Raw genomic sequence first — 23,507 nt, 5'->3', positions numbered from 1 at the left:
GAAGAGGCTGGGGTGGGACTGGCTGCGTTGTCAGCAGCAGAGCCGGGGAGAGAGCACAGCGTTGCCTCCCAGTGGAGAAGGCGGCGGTAGAGTTCAGGGTCAGGGTGTCCACCTCTGCTCTTTCCAAGTTGCTCAGCATCTTCCCTCCGGGGCTGCGTTTTCTTCAGCCGCGCTGCCTCTAGGAGGGACAGCAGCTGTGGAGCCAGAGTCTCAGCACAGCGGGATCGGAGGCCAGCTCTTTGTGCCCTTTACACTTAGGAGGTGGATTTCCTTAAAACCCCACAGAGCACTTTGGGGACTCCTTTTTGTTAGGTTGCCTTCTAGCAAATGAGAATGTGTGAAAAGAAGCACCCTGCAAACAGCTAAGCACTGTTTGTTGTCCTTGCTGTGGTTCGGCCCCCACACAGTCATCGCTCTTGAGCTGAACCACAGCAGGACGTCCTCAGGCTTCTTCACACAAGCTACAGGGACATCAGCCACGTCACAGGCACCTGCTCTAAGCGCTCCTCCTCTCATCACAGGGCTGCCGGGATGACTGCCACCCTGCTCTGCAAACTGGGCCCATCTCACCCTCATTCCCCCTGGGCTCTAATGCTTTCTGGTAGCTGGGAGCCCAGCTTTTTCTTACCATGTTTATTACTCGGCTCTCTGCTCCTGCCTTGGCTCCCGCTGTCTCTAACAAACGCCTGTGCTGCATTAGGCACCTCCTGTCTTTGTGTACCTTTGCCATTTTGCCCTGAAGGCCGTGGATGCCCTCCACACACACCTGGCCAGCACTACCTGAGGCAGTTTTTTGGGGGTGGGGTAGAAGACTGAGCGCAAAGCTTTCACAAAGGACCTGTTATGACCACAGGAGTCTAGAGCCATCCGGAGGAACACCTGACTCGGTCAGCTGATGGTCACTAAGCAGAGAGCCTTTTGGCCCCCAAAGGTTTGGGACACGTTTCCCACTGCTGTGCCCCCACCCTCCCCTCTCAACTACTTCAAGAAGGTCTCTGAGCCACAGTTCATTGCAACTATCATTTATTAAAAAATATATGTCTCCTTGGAAGGAACACTGGTAAACCAACTAGTGTCATGCTTGCTTTGAATCTCTGCTTTTCTTCCCTGGGAGGGGTAGAGGGTTGAGCATCACTCAGACTACATCACTTAACATCAGAGAAATCAAAACACTCCCAGCTCACCCCCTCCTCCCCAGAGTCATAATCGGACACCACTTTACCCCTCTTGCCTCCAATCCAGTGTACTGCGCAGGTAAAGCTGCTGCCCTTTCTTTACCCACATTCTGGGCCCCACACTTTACAGTTAGCCTCATCATGCCGGTAGGAGAACTGTTAACAGACTTCCTAAATCTGCCTGGTAGCGCTCAAAGCATCTTCGACATGTATGCTTTGCACCGGTTGTAACACAGTGGGCTAGGAAACAACAGGCTCAACCCTGGGGCCAAGCATGTCCACGCTCTTCTCCCCTGGGTCGTGCCTCCAGCGTGGAGCTGAGGGAGGCATGGTGGCTTCAAAGGAGCATGGTAGGGCGGGGCCTGGGCCACACCTGCCGCCTGCATTTCTGGTCAGAGAAAAACCCCCTTGACCACAAACACTGCCGTCTGACTCTGGGAAAAAGCAACAGGGTTTCACATCTCAACAGTAAGTGAATTGTAGCTCTACAGCTCAAATTGACAGCATTAAAGTCTACTTTCTTCTTGAAGAAACAGTAAGCTACCAGCTGTTGGTGAGGGATTGGGGTAGGTAGGGCATATGAAGCAGCTGCGAAAAAAACCCAAATCAAACTTTTCATTACGCGGCTGGCCAAGCTCAGGGCCGTCCCACTGTCCCAGCGCAGAGCTGGAAGGCAAGTGACTCCCCGTCCCTGCCAGTGGGCCCCATGACAGAGCCTCAGCTGAGCCCAGCATGTCCCTGGCAGGTGAGTGAAGGGACACGTTACAGTAGGAGGCCCAGCTCCTGTCGGTTCTCACCTGCCCCCACCTCCCTTTCCGCTGACGGGATGGCCAAGCCCGGGTCGCCTAGTCTATCACAAGGCCCGGCTCCTCCAGAACATCATGAGCCTTTAGAACACGGTCAAATTGGATTCTACACATTCACTTAAATAGTAAAAGTAAAATTTGGAAGAATGAAAAGGCTGACACAGTAGCACAACATGGTTTTGGTTTAACAGCAGCTTAAAAATGAACAAAAAGGAAACCTCTCATGCAGACACATCAGGTGGCATAAAACAATTGGCAATTTAATACGTTGGGAGCACCGTTAGCCATTCTCTCGCTCCCCACACGCGGGCCTGACTGTGCCCCAAGGGCAGCATCGGCTCTAGGGTCACAGCTCCAAGCCTCTGGCCCCCGGGCCGAAGCCCTTTCTCACCGTTCTCTGGCTGACCTGACCCCTCCTAAAGAAAAGCCCAGCTCTCAAGAGAATGACCAATGCGGGTGCCCTCGTTACAGCACTTACTACCACTTTCACTCCCTCCCCAACCAGTTGGGATATAAGATGCCATCTGATTGGAATATGAAAATTAAAGCATTTCTCTAATAACACAGTACCATTGATGAAGTCTCCATAGATTTTCTAGTCCAAATGCGCGTGAATATATATATATATTATATGAGAGTGTATAATATATATATATATAATAATTTCTATATATTTTATATAAATTACATATATATATCTATATATAAATAAGATACTTTCTGTCACCATGACCGCGCTGTCCCAAGCCGCGAGGCAGTGTACAGATCGTAGCAAAGCCTGGGAGCCTCTCCTCGCGGGGTGCGCGGGGCTCGCTTCATAAGCCGCGCAGCTGTCCAGTCTGTCTTTCCACCAGTCCTCCTCTCTTCTCTTCGCTTCTGCTTGGTTTTATGAAAACAATGACTCTGATGGATTTGCACCTGTGCTAGTGCTTGGGAAAGGTCCATGCAGGAATGGGCGCAGTCACATGATGAGTGAGATGGCATCATCCCAAAAAATAAACTAAAACAAAACAAAAATTTAAAAAAACAGAACAGGACTAGAAAACTCAATTTTTTGGACATATCTAAAAAAGGGGACAAGAACAGTAGTCATCTGTTCTCCCCATGGGGACAGGAATGAAGAGGGAGGAGGGAAGAGGGACTTGGTTTCTTCTGTTCACAATAGAATGGTTGGAGGGGATTCTTCAGAGTTTTTCAGGGGATGGGACCCAAATGTAGTGCCCAGACTGGTCCTCAATGATTTGTTTGATTTTGTTATAAATCTCTTCCAGTGAGTCACCCTGTACAATGGCTGAAGAGGAAAACAGAATTATTACTGTGGTCCACAGCAACCCCCTGCCCCAAACCCTGACAGTCTGGCCCATCCCAACTGTCCCACAGCTCAGCCCCGCTCATTCACTAGGCGGCCGTCTGGGAGCCCAGGTCGCTGGGGAAACTGGTGGGCACTGCAGGCCCGGGGCTTGATGTCAACTTGCTAAGACAGTGAGACTGAGCAGCAATTAGTAGGAAAATGTGTTCTTCAGAAATGTTTATTGAGCACCCATTAGATGCCAGACCTTGTAGATCATGCCCCTCTCGGCTGCCATGAGGCCGGCAGCTGGTAATTCTAACGCAGCCTTACCAGAAGATGTGGAAAATCCTGGTTATCCAGAGCAAGAGCTGAAAAAGCCACAATTTCTGGCAAGGTGTCGTGCTCCTGGGGCCGTCACATCTGCTCCATGTCAGAGGTCAACCCGACAAACAAGGACATGGATGCTAACAGAAAAGGGAGCTCCAAGACCCAAGGTATGCGAGGACAGTTATGAATCCTGTCCCCCGGTAACCTTGTAGCACCACCAGCTAGAGTTCACTCAGCACCACCTTGCACACATATGTCCCTGTACTTCAAAAGGTAAGCAACATATTACACAGAAACCTTCCCAACCTTTTAGGAACTGACCCTTCTAAAGTAGGTGACCATATAAAACACACACACTGACAGACGACAGCCTGAACACCACGCCAGGGAATCATCATCATCAACAAACATTCACTCAGTACATAAAACATGCAAGGACAAGTGCTGGATGGGGGAGCCTGGGAGGGAGGGAAACAAACTAAAACAGGGAGCCTACAATCTAGGAGGGACATGAAGACGAACAAAAACGATCAAAGGCAGCATTTGGTGATGGTGGTTGATACCAGAAACTGGCTCAACTCCTCTGGCTGGAGGGCACTTGAGTACTTTGGCAATGCTTGAGCTCAAAAGCACCCAGAAATTCTGTGCAAGGTGTCTGGGCCTCTTGGAAACACTCACAGAATAGGTGTCCAGCTGCTCCCATGTTACCCCAGCTGTGCAATGGGGAGACTCACCTGTGAAGTATTCTCCAAACTCCTGCTCCAGTTTCATGGCTTTGTCATAGATCTTATTTGCTTGTTCATATGTCTGCCGTCGGTTCATTTCCCTGCCAAAGACACGGAAGAAAACAGTACCCAAAACTAGGTTCTATGTTTTGATTAACATAAAGGATTGTTCCAGGCTCCCTGAAGAGCTGCTCAGCTGCCCTCTGAGAGCAGCAGCGGCCCAAGGCTCAACATTCCTCAAACCTTCCAGGTTTGAAAGCTCAACCAGGAATACACGCAAGTGCACTCGAATCCAAAGGAGCCCCCAGTGAACAGGGTGGGGCGCAGACATTCCACTGAGCACCCATTGGGTCTTACCCCTGCCCAACAAACCACCTGATTTTTCATTTCCTTTCCAGGGCCCTCTCCTAGCCGAGAGTCTCAGCAAATACTTACATAAGCGCTTCAATGGACTTGGGCTTGATGAAAATGGCAATGGGGTAAAGTTGTGACTGCTGCAGCCTCTTGATAGCATTGCCAGAAACATCTAAGATGCAGTGCTTGCCCTGAAAAAGCAAAGACTGGCATCAGTCCACCCAGTCCCTGTCTACGCCCTGTGCTAACCCAAACATCCACCTGCGGGAAACATGGGGCCACCCAGAGAGGCCTGGAAGATTCTACTTCTGAGGTACCCAGGCTCCACATTTTGCTCCTACTACCCAGACAAGGCCACATGTGAAGCTGCAGGTGGGTGACGCTCTGGGGTGAGTTGCGCAGAGGAGACAGATGCCTCCAACCTGGGGCTGGGAACACGCGGAGTGGGCGTGGCGTTGGTCAGCACTGCCACTGGGTAGGGCCATGTGCTGGAAGGATGAGGATCCACGCAGAACTTTGGCTGCAGCATTTCTGTGCTCCCTTTGAGGGTAATTTCGTAGGGCCACCGCCTCCGCCTCTCTCCTTACCCTCTCTGCAACTGCCCTCACTGACTGGATGCTGGTCCCATAGAGATTATCGTTGAATTGGCCTGCCTCAATGAACTTGTTGTCCTGAATATCCTTCTCCATCTGTTCTCGGGAGACCACAAAGTGGTAGTCTTGCCCATCCACTTCATTATCACGCCGAGGCCGGGTAGTATCTGCAGGAAGAGAGGAAACGCTCTGTGGTGCAAGGACAACGACCTGCCCCAAGCCCCGGAGAGCTGACTTGTTCCCCCCAACCACCGCCGGGCCCCAGGGCCACTCCAGTGCTTTTCAGATGAGTCGGGGGAAAGAGGCTGGGAAGAAGTTTGTCTTGCCTACATCTCTTCTAACAGCCAGGTTAGAAGCTGGGAGCTATCTGCTTTAGCTTCAACCGGACCAGAAAGGTGGGGTTTCCCGGGCCAAGGTCTGGCAGACAGAGGGTGCCAAACGTGGTACAGGAGCCAGCAAGCCTCACAAGCCGACCAGAGGGCTGCACCCACACCTCGTGGGCTGGGCACCCCCAAGCGCCCAATCGTTCCCAACCACCACGACTCAAACTCCTCTCCAAGGGAGTGAGCAGGCCGGCCTGATGTCTTAATCCTCCCCACATCAGCTTTGGGGGAATGCGTTGCTGCCTAATCTCTTCCAGGGTGGGTTTTTTCTTTTTACATTTTTTAAAACTATTTTTTCAGCTGTGCCGGGTCTTACTTGTGGCATGCGGCATCTTCGTGGCGGCATGTGGGATCTACTTCCCTGACCAGGGATCGAACCTGGGCTCCCTGCATTGGGAGCATGGAGTCTTAGCCACTGGACCACCAGGGAACTCCCTCTTCCAGGGTGTTAGATGCACCCTGTTCCCAGAGAACCCTAGAACCTGGCCGCAGGCCCTTTCCATAAAACATCAGAGCAACAATTCCCAGGGCACCAACGCCTCCCTCCCAAAGATGCCCTGGGCTTTTACGTGGTACACAGGATCCAAATTTATGCGGGAACTCCGAAATCAGGTCATCGTTGACTCTGTCCTTCATTGGGCCCAGGATGATGACAGGCCTTGCATAGTGAACTGGAGAGCAAGCACAGAGACAGTCAGTGAGGCCCCCACCAGACGGCCTGCTGTCCCTCCCCGTATGCCTGGAGCACTGAGGCTCTGGAGCCACTGCTCAGACGGGAGAGCACATCTTCAGCCATTCTGCCTTTTAACTACAAAGACATCAAAGAGCCTTTAATTTGAGAATATCTAAGTCCAAAGCAAGTATGAAACCAGAAGCATCTCCCTTTCCAACAGATTCAGGAGAAATCTCTGCATGGGCACCAACAGCTGAGCAAGGGTTTTCAGAGCAGCCACGGAAGGGAGGGACCGAAGCCTCTCTTTTAGCAGTGGCCACATCCACTGAAAGCGACCTCTGCCATCCTTTTCAATCTGTCCTATCCTTCGGAAAGCATCCCGGCAGCAAGCAAAGGTATAGTGAGGGGTGCACGCTGGGTGGCCTTCCCTGTTCTAACGCTAGGAAGAAGTAGATGAGAAGGAGGCATCCAGGGACTGGCTGCCCTCCTACTCCCCCACCTTCACCCCTCTGCCGCCACGGCCAACCACTGGGCCGGGCCCCATGACCACCAGACTGGCTCAAAGGCAAGGCTCTCAGAAGGGGGCTTACTTTCTTGCCGTGTCACTGGCTCATATGACAAAATAGCATCCTCTTGTCCTTCTGCAACAAAAAAGGGAGACATGTTAGCACTTTATCATCTGCCTCCCTGTGTCCTCATCTCCCTACAACGTTCACTTCACCCCCACCTCTGCCAGAAAACAGCCTTGTCAGCTGGTACTTGCTAACACCTGCCCTTGGGCCTATCTACTTCCCATTGGCAAGAAAGCACAGGAAGACCTTCACCGCCCCTGGGACAGGAGTCAGGAGTCCTCTTGTTCAGTGAAATATAGCTGAGCAAAGGGACATGACCCAGAAGCCATGAAGCCTCCACCAAAAGCCACCTCAATTTCTCGGAACTCTTCTTATAGGTAATATTCTACTGTGCTCAGCTGCCTTCTTGCTCTGGTGAGAATCACAGGAAAGCGTCAACTGGTCGAGACACACTGCCTGTGTCCCCTCATCTGCAGGCAAGGGAGTCAGGGCACTCATGCAGGTCCCCAAAGATGCAGCTAAACTTTGCCCCTTTTAAGGGTCTACCTATCTCCCCTTCACTGGAAGAAGCAACCAGAAAAGTGGCACAAGGCTGGGCTAAGGTCCTCAGTGCCCTTTAAGAGCAGTGCTGAGCACTGCTCTCCCCTCACGGTAGAGCTCCATCTATCCTAGCAGTGATGAGCTCTTCCTAAAACAGTCACCAAGAGACGTGGTACTGGGCGCTAGGAGGTCCCAAAGTGGCCGACGGCAGTGCCGGGGAAGGCAGCGATATCTGCATCAAGCCCCAGGATGCATTCTCAGGGCCTCCAGCCACAACTCCTGAGAGGCCAGTAGTCCCAAAGTTCATGCGGCTTGAATTGTGGCTTCTCTGGCCTGGTCACAGGATCTCTGAAGGAAAACTGGGCAGTCATCTGGTCATTTAGCCCAGCTAAAAGGTAAGGACACCAAGCCTTAACCCAGGGAGTACTAGTGACCTGGAAAGGCAATTCAGAACAGTATCCCACAGGAGCCATTCTTCTTTTGGTCTCTGAGCAAATCTGTAAAACTGGCAGCACCTACAGCCCATAGTGGCTACGGCAGGGATTTGCTCACTGGCTGCTCAGCCTTCCCAGGGCCCAGGGAAGCTTTTAAGTCAGGTCCTGGCCAGAACTGCAGGGCTTATGCTCTCCCCTTTAATACACAGCCTAAATCCCATCCCATAAGGACAAAATGGCCACAGCATTTCCAGGATCTCCAAGTGTACATGGCTAAAAGAAGCAGTAGCCTCTGAACAGAAATGGCAGCCGTGCAACGCTGGAATGAGGATGGCTGGGACACATGGTAGAGCTACATGACATGGGGGAGAATGACACACACTTACTGGAACTGCTTTCGCTGTCACTGGTGTTGGATGTCACTCCCTCTGCAAGCCAACAAGAAAGAGACTCCGATTCAGAACACACCACTGAGAGGTCACACGCGGCAGAAAACTCAAATGCTCCAAGAGCCAGACACTGAGCTGCCAACCAAGTCAGGCCACGGGAGGCCTGCCACATCAGGCTACCAGCTGGGAGGCACAGCTCCAATCCTGAGCCCCGGCCACCTCGCACTTGTCCCCAGGGCCCTCTGGGGCTGCCAAGGCCCTCCCTACAGACTACCAGCTTCCAATCTTTGGCAGCATCCTCTTCATCTGAATCAGAAGAACTGACTTGGATGGTTTCCAAATCCTATCCCAAAATGCACCTCCCAATGCTAGACAGGCAGTGACAGTAGCAAAGAGAAGCCCAGCGACCAGGCTGCTCTTGAATTTCCTCCCCACATAGAACCCCTGAAGTACAGAATTGTGCACGACTAAGAGGCTAAGCACTGGGTTGGTTGAGCAATCAGCAGGGAATGACGTGTTGGCCAATGGGTGGAACCAAGAGCCCTCCTGCTGCTGCTACCTGGAAAGAGGGCTTGGCCCCAGCGGTGAAAGGGGATGCTCCTCCGTCCAGGAGAAGACAGACACGTCACAACACAGAGACAACAAATGAAGAAGAACACTGGGAAGACAAGACGATCCTCCTGTCTCAGACTGTCGGGGCCTCCCCGCATCTGAGCGGGCCCAGCAGCCGCACTTGCAGGAGGCACAGAGCACAGTTTGGCCCAAAGAAAGCCCATCGCTCCCAAGACGACAGTCGAATGAAGATGGAACATGGAAACAACGAACTATGGAGTGAGACACTGCTCGTTTCAGCCAAGATGACACTATTCCAGACCGTGATATGCTGTGGCCCCCAGGAAGGACTGGCTGAGTCACCACCCATGCTAGTTCCTGAGCAACCCCCCGATGAAGCTCCTTTACCCTCACGCCTTTATTACTTATGGAAGCAGAGAATCCACTAACAGAACCTGCCCGGCACGGCCGCGTGTGTGTGCACGTGCCTGTGTGCACAGCAGGGAGGCTAAGGCCCTGTCATCTAGGTCCCTTCCTTTTTCAAGTCTAGGATTATTTTCCAGAGGGGAGAGGTTGGTCAGGGTTTTCCCAAGCTAAAGCACTAAATATATATAGTCCAGAAAATGCTGTCGAGGCTCCCACCTGCTCAGCCCCTTAGAGATGCTCTGTGGGGAGCCAGCCCACAGCCATCTCCTGAGGCCCCTGAACCTTCTGGGACATCCCAGATGTACGCTGGGTAAAGGGCTTCACGGTACTCTTACCCCCTGTTTAGAGAGACTGAAACAGCTAATTCTTAAGTCCAATTCTTTAGTGCTGCGTCACTGGAAGAAGAATACAACAGGCGGGCACCCCTCACCTCAACAATAGGTTAGAGATGAGCTGAGTGGTCACCTCTGGAGAAGCACTTCTTGCCCCCCCTCACTTATAAGGTGGGATGCCAAGACGGCTCCACACCATTTCAAGGTACAAAAGGAAAAAAAGAGACATGAATGATAGGCTTTTATTAGGGTACCAGGGATCCAGAGCAAAAGTGTGACATTCAGAGCGACTTCTAATTCCTCCTGCTGTGGTACCAGTTCTCACAAATTCTCTCACTGCCCTCCCCTCCGCCCTTTGCCCTCACCCATGTCCCCTATACCCCAACCCCAGCAACTCCACTCATGCCAGAAATACAGTTAACAGTATGTAAGTTTGACTTACTCAGGTTCTTTGCTCCATAATAATCGTCACTTAACCCAGGGAAGTCCTAATTTCACAGACAGCAGGACAAAGTGGGAGGGAGGGAGGGAAGGAGGAAGGGAGGGAGGGAGGGAGGGAGGAAGGGAGGGAGGGAGGGAGGGAGGAAGGGAGGAAGGGAGGAAGGGAGGAAGGGAGGGAGGGAGGGAGGGAGGGAGGGAAGGAGGGAGGGAGGGAAAGAATTGGGGAGAAGACAGAAAATAGAGAAAAAAGACAAGGGGAAGGAAGAATACAGAGCCAGGTGAGCATCAGTGACAGAAGTATGAAATACTATGAAGACCTATAAATATAGCCAGGTTAAGAACTTTGCTACAGAAAGAACATCCCAGGTCATATATGATACCTGGACTTCATGCTGCCCAATTTGCTGCCAAAAGGCCCTGGAGCGGATGACCTTTTTGAGGTGGTCTATATATAGCCTACAGGCCGACAGGACAGATAGGTGACTTACCAAGGCTTGGAACACCTGCTTTGACTAAGTGTGTAGTTACACAGCCATCTCTGCTTTGCCCCTGAAATCACCATTTCCCTCTGAGGGTGAATGAAAAGTCAAACATCTATGTGTGGCAGACAGGCTGGCAGAATTATCATCATCCCAAGGAGCTTTCGTCCAATACTGACTCACTCTGTCCAAACCCTTCAGGGAAAGCTTCGTGCAGTCTGAGGTGTGGGCTTCCAAGCTGACCTGAGTTCTGCAGACCACGGGGGATGAGCTCAGCTTCTGGAGAATAAGCACTAGGCAGTTTCAACGCTTATCCAGCAGCCACTCCCCTCCCCCGTTCAGCTGGGCCGCCCAACAGCGAAGCCTCCCCAGGCTGGGCTCAGCACGGAAGTTCTGGAATTGTCTGGTGAACGAACTATGGTGACCTCACCTCAGGCCTCTGTCTCAGACCGTCTCCTACTGCACCTAGTGCTCCTTATTGAGCTACCCAGAACTGTGAGCCCTAACCTGCATCTGGATGAGGGCACCCTTGTAATCTACTAGCTGCCACCCCAGACACTGATGACCTATGTATCCCATGACCATGAAACATGCTGGCCTAGAAAAAGGACATTCCCTATCGGAACGAGTCAGTCTCCTGCTGTCCCAACAGCTCAGGACCCCGAGACCCCTCCTTGTGAGGCAGAAGAGGAGAGGTTTACAATTCACCATGAGCCATGCGAGAAATACTTTAGCAGCCTGACCTGGTATTTAAGGTTAGGGTGAGAGCAGTTAATTTCTGAGGCACATGGTAGAAAGAGAATATTTCTCAGGATGGCAAGTTCATTCAGCCCAGCTTTATGGCCTTTTCTATCAAACCAGCTTTGTGTTGCTCAATAAACCTTTATTTGGACAATGTTTAGTAAACCCCGTTCGGTGTCAATTCGTTTAAGCAAGAAGGATTTTATTTTGAAAGCTGGCTCTGTAACACTCTGGGAAGACAGTGAGTCTGTTAGAGCTGTGTGAACGTCCCTAGGCATTACACGCATATGCACGTGCATGTAATTCAAGAAGTAGGCCCAACTCCAGGTGTCCAGGGAAGAAAAGGCTCTTCTCTTGACATAGATGAGTGAAGATAAGGGAAAGAAAACACAAGAGGAAGAAGCCAGGAGAGCAACACCGAGTCCCTAGACTTGGTTTTCTTGAAAAACCATTTTTCTGAACTTGACCCTATAGCTGATAACCGCTCATCACCACCACAGCAGAGCTCAGCCATGCACTCTCAACGCCAGTGCCAGCGACTTTCTGGTGGGCAAGCCCTGGAACCAGTTCTACCTCAGAGCCTCCAACATTCTTTCAGAGCGAGGAGCTGGACAAAAAAGACCCAACGTCTCCCTGTGCAGACCAATTTCTACCCTGACTCTGCAAATAAGCAGGTACACACACACACACACACTCACACGCATGCACACATGGCGGATAGACGGGGGACCGACACACACGGACACATACACACCCACACCCATACCCACACACACTTTCCCAGTCTTCGGTGCAAATGAGGAAGAGAGGGCGGGGCTGTGGGTGGCCTGCTCTCTGTTCCCTGCTGCTACTTACGTTCCTGTACGCTGCTCTCCTGGGCCATGTTTTCTTTGCTCTTGTAAAATGGAAACTTTCGAGAGAGGCGGAAACTCTTTTTACGTTTCGTTTTGATCGACTGTGAAAGAACATGAACATGGAGGGGAAGGACAGAAGAAAAAAAAACAGAACAATGGATTTTAAAGCATGCAAGAAAAACTAAAATGGAGACAATGGTGAGCTAAACAAAAGACCATCTCTCACAAATGGAGTCTATGAGATTAAATGAAAGTTGATGTAAGAGGAAAATTATGTTTACAGGAAAATGTTGTAGGGATGTTAGAGGTTTCTACCTAATCCAGACTCACAGCACTCACTGGTACTTCCTAAAGGATAAAGGTCACTGTAGCCTCCTGGACACATGCCCTAAGGTGCCACTGATACACACAGAGTCATCTACTCCGTGTCTCTCTTCCCTCTACCGCTCCAGAAGTTCTTTGGCCTGTGAAGCTCACAGAAGAAAAGGGGTGAATGGACAGAGCCCTCATGCCTCGTTCGGTCTGAAGGGCGGTCGGAGCTCTGGGGCTGGCCTTGCTGGCTGGATGACAAGGCCAGGCTCTGTTCAGGGTCCCCACAGCTCCGAAAGGGTCTACAGCCAGGGAGACACCCACAAGTGGTTTCATGTGCCCCAAGAAAGTCAGCCTTCCAAACAGTCCAACTCCAACACATCTTCAAGAGCCAGTTACCCAGGGGGAAGGAGTATACACTGGCTGTAGAGGTTGGGTGCCCGCTCTCTCTGCTTTGTGAAAAGCAGTCAGTATTCTGATAGGACAGAGCCAGCGCCCTGAAAAAGAGATATTCTTTTGTGCTCGCCAGTTTTCTTATCCACCAGACAGACTTCAAGCTTCTTATGCCTCTTCACATGTGGCTGACTTCCTTGGGGATCCCCACTTACCCTGTTAGACTCAATCATCCCCGTCCTGGCATGAAACTTCACGGTTTTCAATCGAGCCCTTTCTTTCTTTTCCACCCTGTTTTGGAGTCAGAAAGAAGTCCTGTTACTGCCAGTGCATGGTCTCAGCAGTGGGCTGCAGTGGGCACAGCAGCCATCTTTGACTCACTGAATCGTAACCATGTCCTGAGCACCAGCTCTCTACCAAAAAGGAGTAATAAAGCACATCCACTGCTCTCAAGCAACTTATAGTATAATAGGTAAAAAAGAAATCAATACCAGGAACAGGGGAAGGAAAACCTCTCTCATGATCATGACGACTCACCTCTTCTTACTGGGGATCACACCAATTTGCTCACTTTCTCCATGGGGGGTCACCAGTCTCGCCTGCCACCACTCATCATCAGAGGCGTTAATGACATGTAGAATGTCACCATAGGAGAAGCTGAGGCCTTGGCTCGGCAGGCAGCTGTCCCGAGTCCGGTCATAATCAAACAAGGCCCTGGAAACAAACAGTGAAAGATGAAATGGTCATCTCAACCCTAAATAGGTGGAAGGATGGCAGAGGAAGGTCAACCCAAAGAGCCAGCACACACCCAGCAGCCTTACAGCAGACCAGAAGGAATTCTGTGGGAGACTGCATCCTTCTTTCAGTCTTGACATTGTAAATATCCCATTCTCCCAACAAGGGGCATAAGGGAAAACAATCTTTCACGAGTCCCATCTCCTCCCAGCTTCTGGACATGAAGTGTGAGTCCAAAGCAGAACACCCTCGCTAGTCTTCTCCCTCAGCCACGTCCTAGGGAAACAAGTTAGTTCTGCCAATGGGCTGTCTCAGTTTACAACAAATCTTTAAAAAGTAGTTGAAGATAGGACACAAAAATGTTAACTACAATCCCAAACAATGAATGGTAAATGCTGTAGAAATACAAAAGAGAAAAGGGCCGTGCATCCTGGGGCAGCGAAAGAAAAAGCTGAGGCTGATGTTGACCCCGCACAAGGATAAAGTTGAAGGGGCCCCTCTAAAGAAGTCTCCCAGTTCAGTCTCTCTCTCTCATATACGGGGAAACGGAGGCTCAAGGAGGAAGAATAATTTGACTGAGGTCACACACCAAACTAACTGGGACAGAAGCCAGGTCCTCTGATAAGACATGCAGAGTAAAGATTAAAGGGGAGGGTAGGAGAAGGTGGGGAGAGAGCTATTCCATCTAGGCTTGAAAAAAAGGAGGAGACCAGCCTGGTTGCAGCTGAGAGTCATGGAAAATGAGGCTGGAAATAAAGGTCTGGTGCCAATTTTGGAAGGTCTTGAATAGACCTGATCTAGCGACCCCTGAAGATTCGGGAGTAAGGAAGTGACACATCCAAAGAGACTTAGGAACATTAATCTGACCTCATATATGATGAGATAGCAGGGAAAGGGGGCGGATTTGAAGGAACATTTAAACCAAAGCTGCAAGCTCAATCCTTCAGGATAGACTGCTGACTTCGGCTCTGGTGAAGCTGGTACTTGACAGCAAAGCTCCCCTGCTCAGGGAACAGACACATCTACACGAAAGTGTCTACTTTTCTCATCCACTGGATCTCTCCTCATACGCAGTCACCACAAATGGGTGATTTCAGTGAAAAGTTTGTATTTTTCTACTTGTAATCTAGGCTCTGTCTTCTTCATATTCTCTGTTAACACCTTTGCACATACAGCCCAGCAGATTTCCCAGAACTAGTTCCAAGACTTAGACTTCTACCTGCAATACAGTGGTCTGTGGCTCAGAGGGAAGCTGCAAAGTAAAACATACTATTTCCCCATGTGCAGGCCGGCCCAAATTAAATGCAGAAGGTCATAAAACTGTGGAGCGTGAAACACCCATCTACATCTTAAACTTCTTAAAATGGAATCCTTAAGAAGTCACTGTCAGAGTATTTGAAAATGAAAATACCCAAATTCTGACCCAAAACCCTTTATCTCCCTCAATTTACACACTCAAAGCAATAAGGAGAGAGGCTGAGGTCAGCAGATTAAGGAGGCCCTCCATCCCCAAGGTTCTTTCTGGGCTTTGTGTGATAGAATCAAATCTGAACACGTCTGCACTGCATTGGAAACTGAGTGTCCTAAAGCAAGGAAGCTATTCTGTCAGAGCTTCCTACGAACACGTGCATGGTGAAGACCTTATCTTAAGTGACAATGAGAAACACTAAATGTCATTATGGGCTTCAAAGATTAAAACAAATATAGTAAGGAAAAGAACAGAGCTTGGATTCCGCACAAATTAGTTTGGGGAGGGAAGGAAGAAGATGTTGAAATGAGTTAGGAGAGATTAGGATGAGGCTGTAGAAGATTAGAAGGGAGAGTTTACTGGTTACAAGTTTAAAACATAAAAGGGACAATCCAATATATATTTTAGCACCTCACAGAACCATATTGACCTTTGGCAACAGCAGTAAGAAGCTGGAGTACATACAGTAAAGTTGATGTAAACATTTTCTGGATGAGGAATCCAATTATTGGTAATTGATTAAACGTCTGAGATTTAAATAAAACTAATAGGTCAGTTTACTTCCAAGATGAATTTTGGATACTTTACAATATTAAAACACATAACACGAGCTAAGTAAAAACAAAATAAGCACAGATCCAAGGCAACAAGAATGCCAGCAGTTCCCACTGCCTGTCAGGAATGGAACTGTTTGGTTTGTTTTTAAACCACAGGCATGTGTTCCTTTTACGACTTTCAAAAAATGTAACTCAATTTAAAAAGGAACTGCTTTCAAATATTTTAGCTGTTTCTTTTTCTTTTCTAACATATTTCTAAACAACTGCTTCTTCTTGCTTTGTTTTTTACATTTTAGACATTATGTATCGGTCTTCTATAGCACTCACCCATTCTTTTTCCCCTGCCCTCCCAATTTAGTTACATCACATTTTTTTGGTTAAACAATATTTAATTTTACATCATTATGTAAGTGGTGTTCATAGATGACTACCCCTCCTTTCCTATAAACTTTTTCTATTGTTGTTTTTTTTAAAACAAATTTGTTTATTTATGTTTGGCTGCGTTGGGTCTTCGTTGCTGCGTGTGGGCTTTCTCTAGTTGCCGCGAGAGGGGGGCTACTCTTTGTGCTGGTATGTGGGCTCCTCATTGTGGTGGCTTCTCTTGTTGCGGACCACGAGCTCTAGGCGTGTGGGCTTCAGTAGCTGTGGCACATGGGCTCAGCAGTTGTGGCTCACAGGCTCTAGAGCGCAGGCTCAGTAGCTGTGGCGCACGGGCTTAGTTGTGCCACAGTATGTGGGATCTTCCCAGACCAGAGCTTGAACCCGTGTCCCCTGCATTGGCAGGCGTATTCTTAACCACTGCACCACCAGGGAAGTCCTCTATTGTTTTTTTTCCTGGTGGAAATAAATGCCTGATTTTTCATTTGACTATATTTCTACATCCCTATTATTTTGTAACTCCCTTATTTAACACATAGAAGGCTATTTAGATTTACTATTTCTTTTTGTTACAGTTAAAATATTCGAAAGCAGTTACCTTTGTGTAGCAAGAAAGGGGGTGAATAGGCAAGGGATTAAATTTTTTGCATATGCTATTGTAATATTTGACATTTTAAACTATCCATATGCATTAATTTCATTAAAAATTAAATTAATAAAAGCTCATTATAGAATATTTGAAAAATATAAAGCCTAAAAATAGAAAAATCACATTTAATGTAACTTAGAAGTAATTCTTCATACTGTTGTGGTATTGTATAATATTGCATAATAAACACACAAATCAAAAAGTACATATTTCTCTAAGTTACAAACATGGTGTGTATACACAATTTTGCAACCTTACTTGTCACTTGAAATTGTATCATTAATATTTCCCATATCATTGACTATTCTTCAAAACTAATATTTTAAATGATGATACAATAGTCTGTTCTTAAGGATACTCATTAATTAAGCAAATATTTATCAGCCTCTAATATGAACAGACACCACTGTTCTAGGCACTTTTAAAAAAGAAAATAAAAAGGGTTGGGGGAGTCAATAAACCAGGCACCTGACTTGAGTCATTTACTTCAGATGAGGAACCTGTTTGGCTCTAAGTTCCCTGGCAAAAAAAGGCAATTTTCCAATAAAATGTAGTACCTAAGTTTACCTACATTCTATCTGATGAATTTGTGAATGAGCAATAGTGAACAACAGAATGGACAATGCTTTTTTTAAACGATGATTTTGTTAAAAACATAGCAGCCTAAAACTTGAATTTGAAATTCTGAACTACAACATCATTCTCAGTTGAGAACGTAAAAGGTGAATTGACAAGTATTTCCTTTTCTATCAATTGGAACAGCAAATGAGAAGAGCTCTGCAGAACACTGAAACCTCAAGGGTCATTTCACCCCACTTCCTATCTAATAAAGGAAATTCCTTTGATATTCTCTAAATTTCTTTCCAGTGCAAACATTTAATGAGTCTGAGTCCTTCCTAGGTCTTCTCTACCAGGCTAAACATTCCTAATTCCTTCAACAGTCCTTCTTCCATTGTCATGATCTTGATTTGTTTTCCAAATCTCTTCCTGCTGAAATTTTGTCTGACTAAGAGCTTGAAAAGTACCTCATAGACAATGAAAACCAGTCCCAGAGATGCACAGGGCCTCATCTTAGAGTTGTATGATGGTTAACTCTCAGACCAGGGCTCTTAAATCTCAGAAAAATTTTGTGAGGTCTAAGTCACGGTCACATTTTTAAAAAAGAAAAAAAAAAAAAAGCTAACTGTCCACTTGGCTGTGTCTGGAAAATATCTTTCTTCCATTATTTACATACTCACTGAGTCTACTTTGGGGCACTGTGTTTGACAGAAGGGAGATATAGAAGCAAAATGAGTCTTGGCCTTGTGGAGTATGCTGACAGTGTGTCATAGCGAGAGGCACAAGGGCAGGACAAACCAAGGCCTAAAAGCCTTCAGAGGGAGCATAGGTCACAGCAAGCTTGGGGAATCTATGGGGAGGTGTTAACTTTGAACTGGGCCTCCTCGATGACGGTTCAGATTTCAAAGACAGAGATGGGGAGAGGCCCTTCCGGCTAGAAGGAACAGCATGAGCAGAAGCTCGGAGGCAAGCAGCCCAGGGTGTGTACCGGGGTCAGCAGCACCCACGTTTGGCCTCACCGCAGGGCACTCGGGAGAGCGGTTGGCCAGGGCCTGCCTGTGGACAGCCTGGAGTCCAGCTAAGGAGTCTGGCATTCATTTAGGAGGCCTTGTGTGACCGACTTCATTGCCTCACTTTTTCTTTTTTTTTTGCTTTTTTTTTTTTTTAAATCATTACCAGGCTGGTGACGCAGTGGTTAAGACTCCACGCTCCCAATGCAGGGGGCCCGGGTTCGATCCCTGGTCAGGGAACTAGATCCCACACGCATGCTGCAACTAAGAGTTCCCGTGCCACGACTAAGAAGCCCACGTGCCGCAACTAAGGAGCCCACGTGCTGCAACTAACACCTGGTGCAACCAAATAAATTAAAAAAAAAATCATTACCAGGCTAAACTTTCACGTGGGAAGTAATCCAGTAAAAGAGAACAAGCCTGAGTAGTAAAGTCAAACCACCTTTCAAATGACATGTATTTCATGTAATAGGAAAAAGTATGCAAATTAGACCTTAATAAATTTTGAAAAAATATTGACTACCTACCTAAGATCTTTAAGAGGCATGCTAAACTGTGGCCTTCTAGCAATAACAGTCTCTCTTAGGAACAGCCTAGAAGCCTAAGGAAGTGACAGGGATTGGCACCTTGTTACAAATGCCTCTAGTCAGGCTTGATAAGAGGATCAAAGAACACCTTTCTCCACAACATGAATATATCCTCCTGCCCGCCCCTTTTTATCCTTAGGGCAAGCACTAAGGAAAGTCAAGGCAGTAACGTACCTCCCCTTTTAAATCAGACTGAACAACTGTCCTGGAGCCAAAATCCTACACATGCAGGGCCCAGATGACACAGCAACCAACCTTTTCAACCTCTGACTCAAACCAAGAGTGAGCAGAAAAAAAAAAGCAACACCTGTTTTCTCCGGACACCTAAAAAAAGACCATAATTAACTACTCCGTCACCTTGGTCCTATCTCATGTGTGTGAGCTTATTGACAAGATGGTGTGTTGGGAGACTAGAAGCCTCAGAAACTCCTTATCCTTCCTGGGTGTAAATATAAAGAATCTCATGGGGGCCTCCAAGTTAAGGACTGGTCAGGTCAGAAGGAAACACTATGTCGGGAAAGAACAAAGCTTATGGAAATATTACCATCCACAGCCTAAGATCACAGTGAGTGGTCTACATAGAAGATTATTGACTTCAACCCTGAATATGTTCTCCTTGGTTATGGCCATGTACCTCTGTGAAGCAAAGGAGAGCCAGATCTTGGGTTTTCCCACAACTTCTCAAACATCATGGCCAGGCCAGATATCTTGAGAGCAGGGTAAAGAGCATGTCCCAGGTAAAATGTGGCACGTAAAAACAGAAAGTGGGCGATGAAGCCACCTTCTGGAGCCAAGTCACAGCAGCACGAAAAGCAGATGCTCACTTCCCAGGGTCTGCAGGTTGGAGTTCCCAAGCTAAGTTTCAGCGCGGCAGCTTTAAATGCCGCTGCCTGTCTTTCCTAAGGAGAAGGTGTTGTCAAAGGTCTTGAAAGATATGTTGTTTAAGTGGTGACCTTTCAAATAGTATCCCCTAAGAGCTGCCCACAGGGATGATGCACACGCTCCAGAGGACTTTGCCTAATCTTCCTTTCAGCTGGGACCTCACTGCCAAGTGGGAAAGCAGGAATATAATCAGCTCAAAGTAAACAGATTACCAGGCCCAAAGTCTCTGCAGTTCGGGTCCTAAAATTTAAAGTTTAGGGTCTGAAAGATTCAGAGAAATCATACGCATCTGGCCCAGACACCCTGGTGTCTTAGTGAACAGGAATGCAAAGAAAATGGCAAATACCGAGGAAACCAGTCAGGCAGGTTTCTCAAAGCAAAGTAAACAACAGCACTTCAGCACTACAGCCTCAAAGGCAAGTAGCTGCTTCCATGTACTCACCTAGTAGTGTGCCCACCTCTTTGCCTGTGGACCCAGCCATCTGTCTGGCCTGGGAGGCTCTGCCTGTCCCCTTGCGCCATCAGCAGCTCCTCTGAGGCCCAACCCAAGTTCCACCCTTCTCTGTGACCCTGCCCACTCCAAATTTCCTTCTTCCAAATTCATACTACGTATTTAGCAGTGATCTTTCTTTATATTTTCTGTTTATTGCTATTTAACTCTTGCAGTTTTCTAATCTTTCATATTATATCCCTTTGGGGAAAGCCCTTTGAGGACTGAGGCCACGTATGATGCTCATGAATGGTGGATGAGACCAAGCTGGGGCAGGGAGCACAGAACACCCTCCCAGTTACTATCCTGCAGTGTTCTTCCACTGTATATCCCTCCCATACCAGTTGGGAGACATCGATTTCTTCCTTTGGTCAGTGTTATGGGCTGAATGTTTGGGTTCCCCCCTCCAAGTTCATTTGTTGAGGCCCTAACCCCCAATGTAATGGTAATTGGAGGTGGGGCCTTTGGAAGGCAATTAGGTTTAGATTAGGTCATGAGGGAGGGGCCCTCATCCTAACATTAGTCCTTTATGAGAAGAGGAGGAGACAAAGAGACCTGTTTCTCCTCAGAACACACCCAGGAAAGGCCACACGAGGACACAGCAAGAAGGTGGTCATCTACAAGCCAGGAAGGGGGGAGGGGGCTCACCATAACCTGAATTTGCCAGCACCTAGAACTTGGACTTCCCAGCCTCCAGAACTGTGAGGAATAAATGTCTATTGTTCAAGCACTCAGCCTATAGTATTTTGTTACAGCAGCCCAAGCTGCCTGAGACAGAAAGTACCAGATAAAGGGCACATATTACTTAAAAATTCAGCAGCCCCTCCCTTGCCTAGTCCATCTAAAGGATGCACAGAGAGCTGTAAATCGGCCCTTGACCTTAGTGCAAGAGTTAAAATTTCTCGCAGCTCCTGAAGAGCAACTCAAAAGTCCAAACTTGAGTACTCAGATAGACACAAGGTGGGTCATCACAGGAGGAGCAAGTGCAGCTGGCAGCAAGTCAGGAGTCCCTTGCACACCTTGAAGAAGGGAACATGGAGAACAGGGGAGGGCACTCTTCTCCTTAGTCTACCTCAGAGTCTCAGGCCTTAGAGAGCAATTATGAAGTTAGAGGGGCATTCACAGACCCACAGTGTGTGAATATTCAGGGTTCACAGCACCTGTTGGATCAGCTGAGGGGATTACAAGTCCAGGACTGGTGTCTGTATATGATCCAGCAACAGGCAGTTCCAGAATCACTGATACAGGAAACTATCCCATCCTCTGGTAGCCCTGAACACTACATAAATTGTGGTTGCTTTTTAAGATGCGGATTATCATCACTCCCAAATTCTGTCAGATAGTGAAGCCTGCCAATATTACCTCGATGGCATCTTAATCCACTACTGAAACTCACTAATGAGCAAGACAAAGTTGGGCTCCCCCGAGCACCACCCTGGGCTAAGCACAGAGCAGTGTACAATTAATGTCTGCTTGTGAAGAAGAAGGAGCACCTTCCAGCCTTCTTTGATGACCAAGCCAATATTTCTGACATTTTTTTTGACATTGTTTCTTGAATCAGGACTACAGATGGGGCATGACTTCCTTCCTAGAGTGGGAAGAAAACTGGGATGGCAGATGGCCAGCCAGAAGGCCAGGACTCCCAAAATGCCTGATGCTGTCCTGTGACTGCAAAGAATGTAGCCAGGCTAGCCGGAACAGACTTTCAAAAGCTATTTCTACAAATGTACTATCAAGCCTCTTGGCAAGCTTTGGAGGATAAGGTCTTTTGTTCATTCATGAAATAAATAAATAAACTAAATACAAGTGTAGAACTTGGAGGTCTCTGGAACTCTAACCTACCCTGTGTCTTTTTACTACCTTCACATCAGAATGGCCTGAGTTAAACATCTAATCACCCTGACCCTGAGCAAAAGGCTCAAGAGAGGCATACTTTGTGGACTTTTCTAGTGTGGAAGGCAAATTAACCAGCAGAGCAAAGGCCCTAGACTGGGCAGAAAGAGGGGCTCTGTTCACCCTGCCTATACTATTTAAGAGGTGTTTCTATAGTATGGTGAAGGGTGGGGAAGGCCTTTCCATTAAGTCACTAGTGACTTTAAAACCAAGTTTCATTTTCCAAACACTGCTATCTTTCCTTCTTCCTCCTGCTCCCCGCTCCACAAATCCCATCTCCCCTGTGGTTAGTGCGGCTGCAGCTTCCTAAGGCTTCACCTGCTACAGCCTCGGTGCAGCTGCAAGAGGGTGTTATTTGCTTCAAAACAGCTTTGCAACCCCATGCACACGAGAGGAGGATAGAGATTCAGGGGAAGGGAAGGGAGGAGGAGCATGTCAGAAGGGGAAACAACAGCAAACAGAATTAGAGGTGAAATCCCACTGTAAAGGGTTCCTTCACTTTAACCACCTGCTGCGTAGTATCATCTGTGTGGATGGCAAGCTGCTGGAGGGCGGGAACCACGTCTACCGCTTCCTTGAATCTACCGCCACAACCACGCCCAATTTCTCAGGCCCATGCTTTACTGCTTTCCACGTGGCAGGAGCTAAAGTAAGTGTAATGTTCAGTTGTTCGAGTGAAACAGAAATAAATGTCTATTGTGACAAACAAGTGGTCATTCCTAAGCATTATGACTGCTTGTTAAAAACATACATTTCCCCAAACCTGGTGAATCTAAATCGATAGAAGAAGAGCCTGGGAATCTGTACTTTTACTAGCATGCCAGCTGATTCCTATCAGCAAGTTTGGGAAATGATGAGAGAGCTCTAGTCAGAGCCAGGTTCAAATTCCAGTTTTGGAACTTCTTAGCTGTCTAACTGGAATCTCAGTTTTCTCACCTGAAAAATAAGAATAATAATGCCTACTTCGTAGCATTATTAAAAGGATTTTAAAAGCAATTTAAAGAGAATGTTTAAATGTTTGTTCCCGTAAATGTTTGTTTAAAATGTTTGTTTGTTCCCCTTCATCCTGAAGACACTGGGAACTACTAAAAGCCTCTGAGCAGATCTTTAGCTTCAACCCGCTCTGCAACACTCAGACAAATGGCTGCCCAGCCTCTTTGGTAACACCTCCAGTGACAAAGAATAAAATTTACTATCTCCAGAAGCAGTTCATTCCACTTTCAGACAGTGTTAATCATAAGCTCTATCTTCCTTATGTTGAGTTGAGATCTGCCTTGGGTGACAGAACAAATCTAATCCCTTTTCCACATGATAGGGTGACACAATTAGTTTAGATAAGGAAAGTAAGGAGGATGAGTAGGTGTGGGGGTCCATTTGGAACACACTGCTTGTTTGAGGCACTGGGAGGGCAGCTCCAGTCACGTGTGCAACAAGTGGTTGATATGTGGGTCTGGAGTTCAGTAAAGAGATCAGAGTTGTCATTTACACAACAGGATTTGAAGCTGTGAACA

At 47.8% G+C, this 23,507-nt stretch overlaps 1 protein-coding gene across 5 annotated transcripts in view; it reads right to left on the bottom strand.

Moving 5' to 3' along the window:
• Positions 1-1,012: 1,012 nt before the first annotated feature.
• The window catches only part of DLG3 (discs large MAGUK scaffold protein 3), a gene marked incomplete at its 5' end in the record, with an annotated part of 59,977 nt that continues 37,482 nt past the window's right edge, over positions 1,013-23,507 (bottom strand). For 3 of the 5 annotated variants that reach the window (XM_082681232.1, XM_082681229.1, XM_082681233.1), the window contains 10 exons: positions 1,013-3,272; positions 4,334-4,425; positions 4,760-4,869; positions 5,266-5,438; positions 6,224-6,325; positions 6,918-6,968; positions 8,260-8,301; positions 12,089-12,188; positions 13,005-13,080; positions 13,327-13,503. In XM_082681232.1, the coding sequence (XP_082537358.1) occupies positions 3,166-3,272; positions 4,334-4,425; positions 4,760-4,869; positions 5,266-5,438; positions 6,224-6,325; positions 6,918-6,968; positions 8,260-8,301; positions 12,089-12,188; positions 13,005-13,080; positions 13,327-13,503 (1,030 nt within the window). In that variant the 3' untranslated portion in view covers positions 1,013-3,165. Of the gene's footprint in view, positions 3,273-4,333; positions 4,426-4,759; positions 4,870-5,265; positions 5,439-6,223; positions 6,326-6,917; positions 6,969-8,259; positions 8,302-10,014; positions 10,061-12,088; positions 12,189-13,004; positions 13,081-13,326; positions 13,504-23,507 lie in introns of all 5 variants that reach the window. The other 2 variants (XM_082681230.1, XM_082681231.1) reach the window with 2 other exon arrangements.

Source organism: Grampus griseus, assembly GCF_964374135.1.
Source record: "Grampus griseus genome assembly, chromosome: X".
Classification (NCBI taxonomy): Eukaryota; Metazoa; Chordata; class Mammalia; order Artiodactyla; family Delphinidae; genus Grampus; species Grampus griseus.
This window is presented reverse-complemented; position numbering and strand designations above follow the sequence as displayed.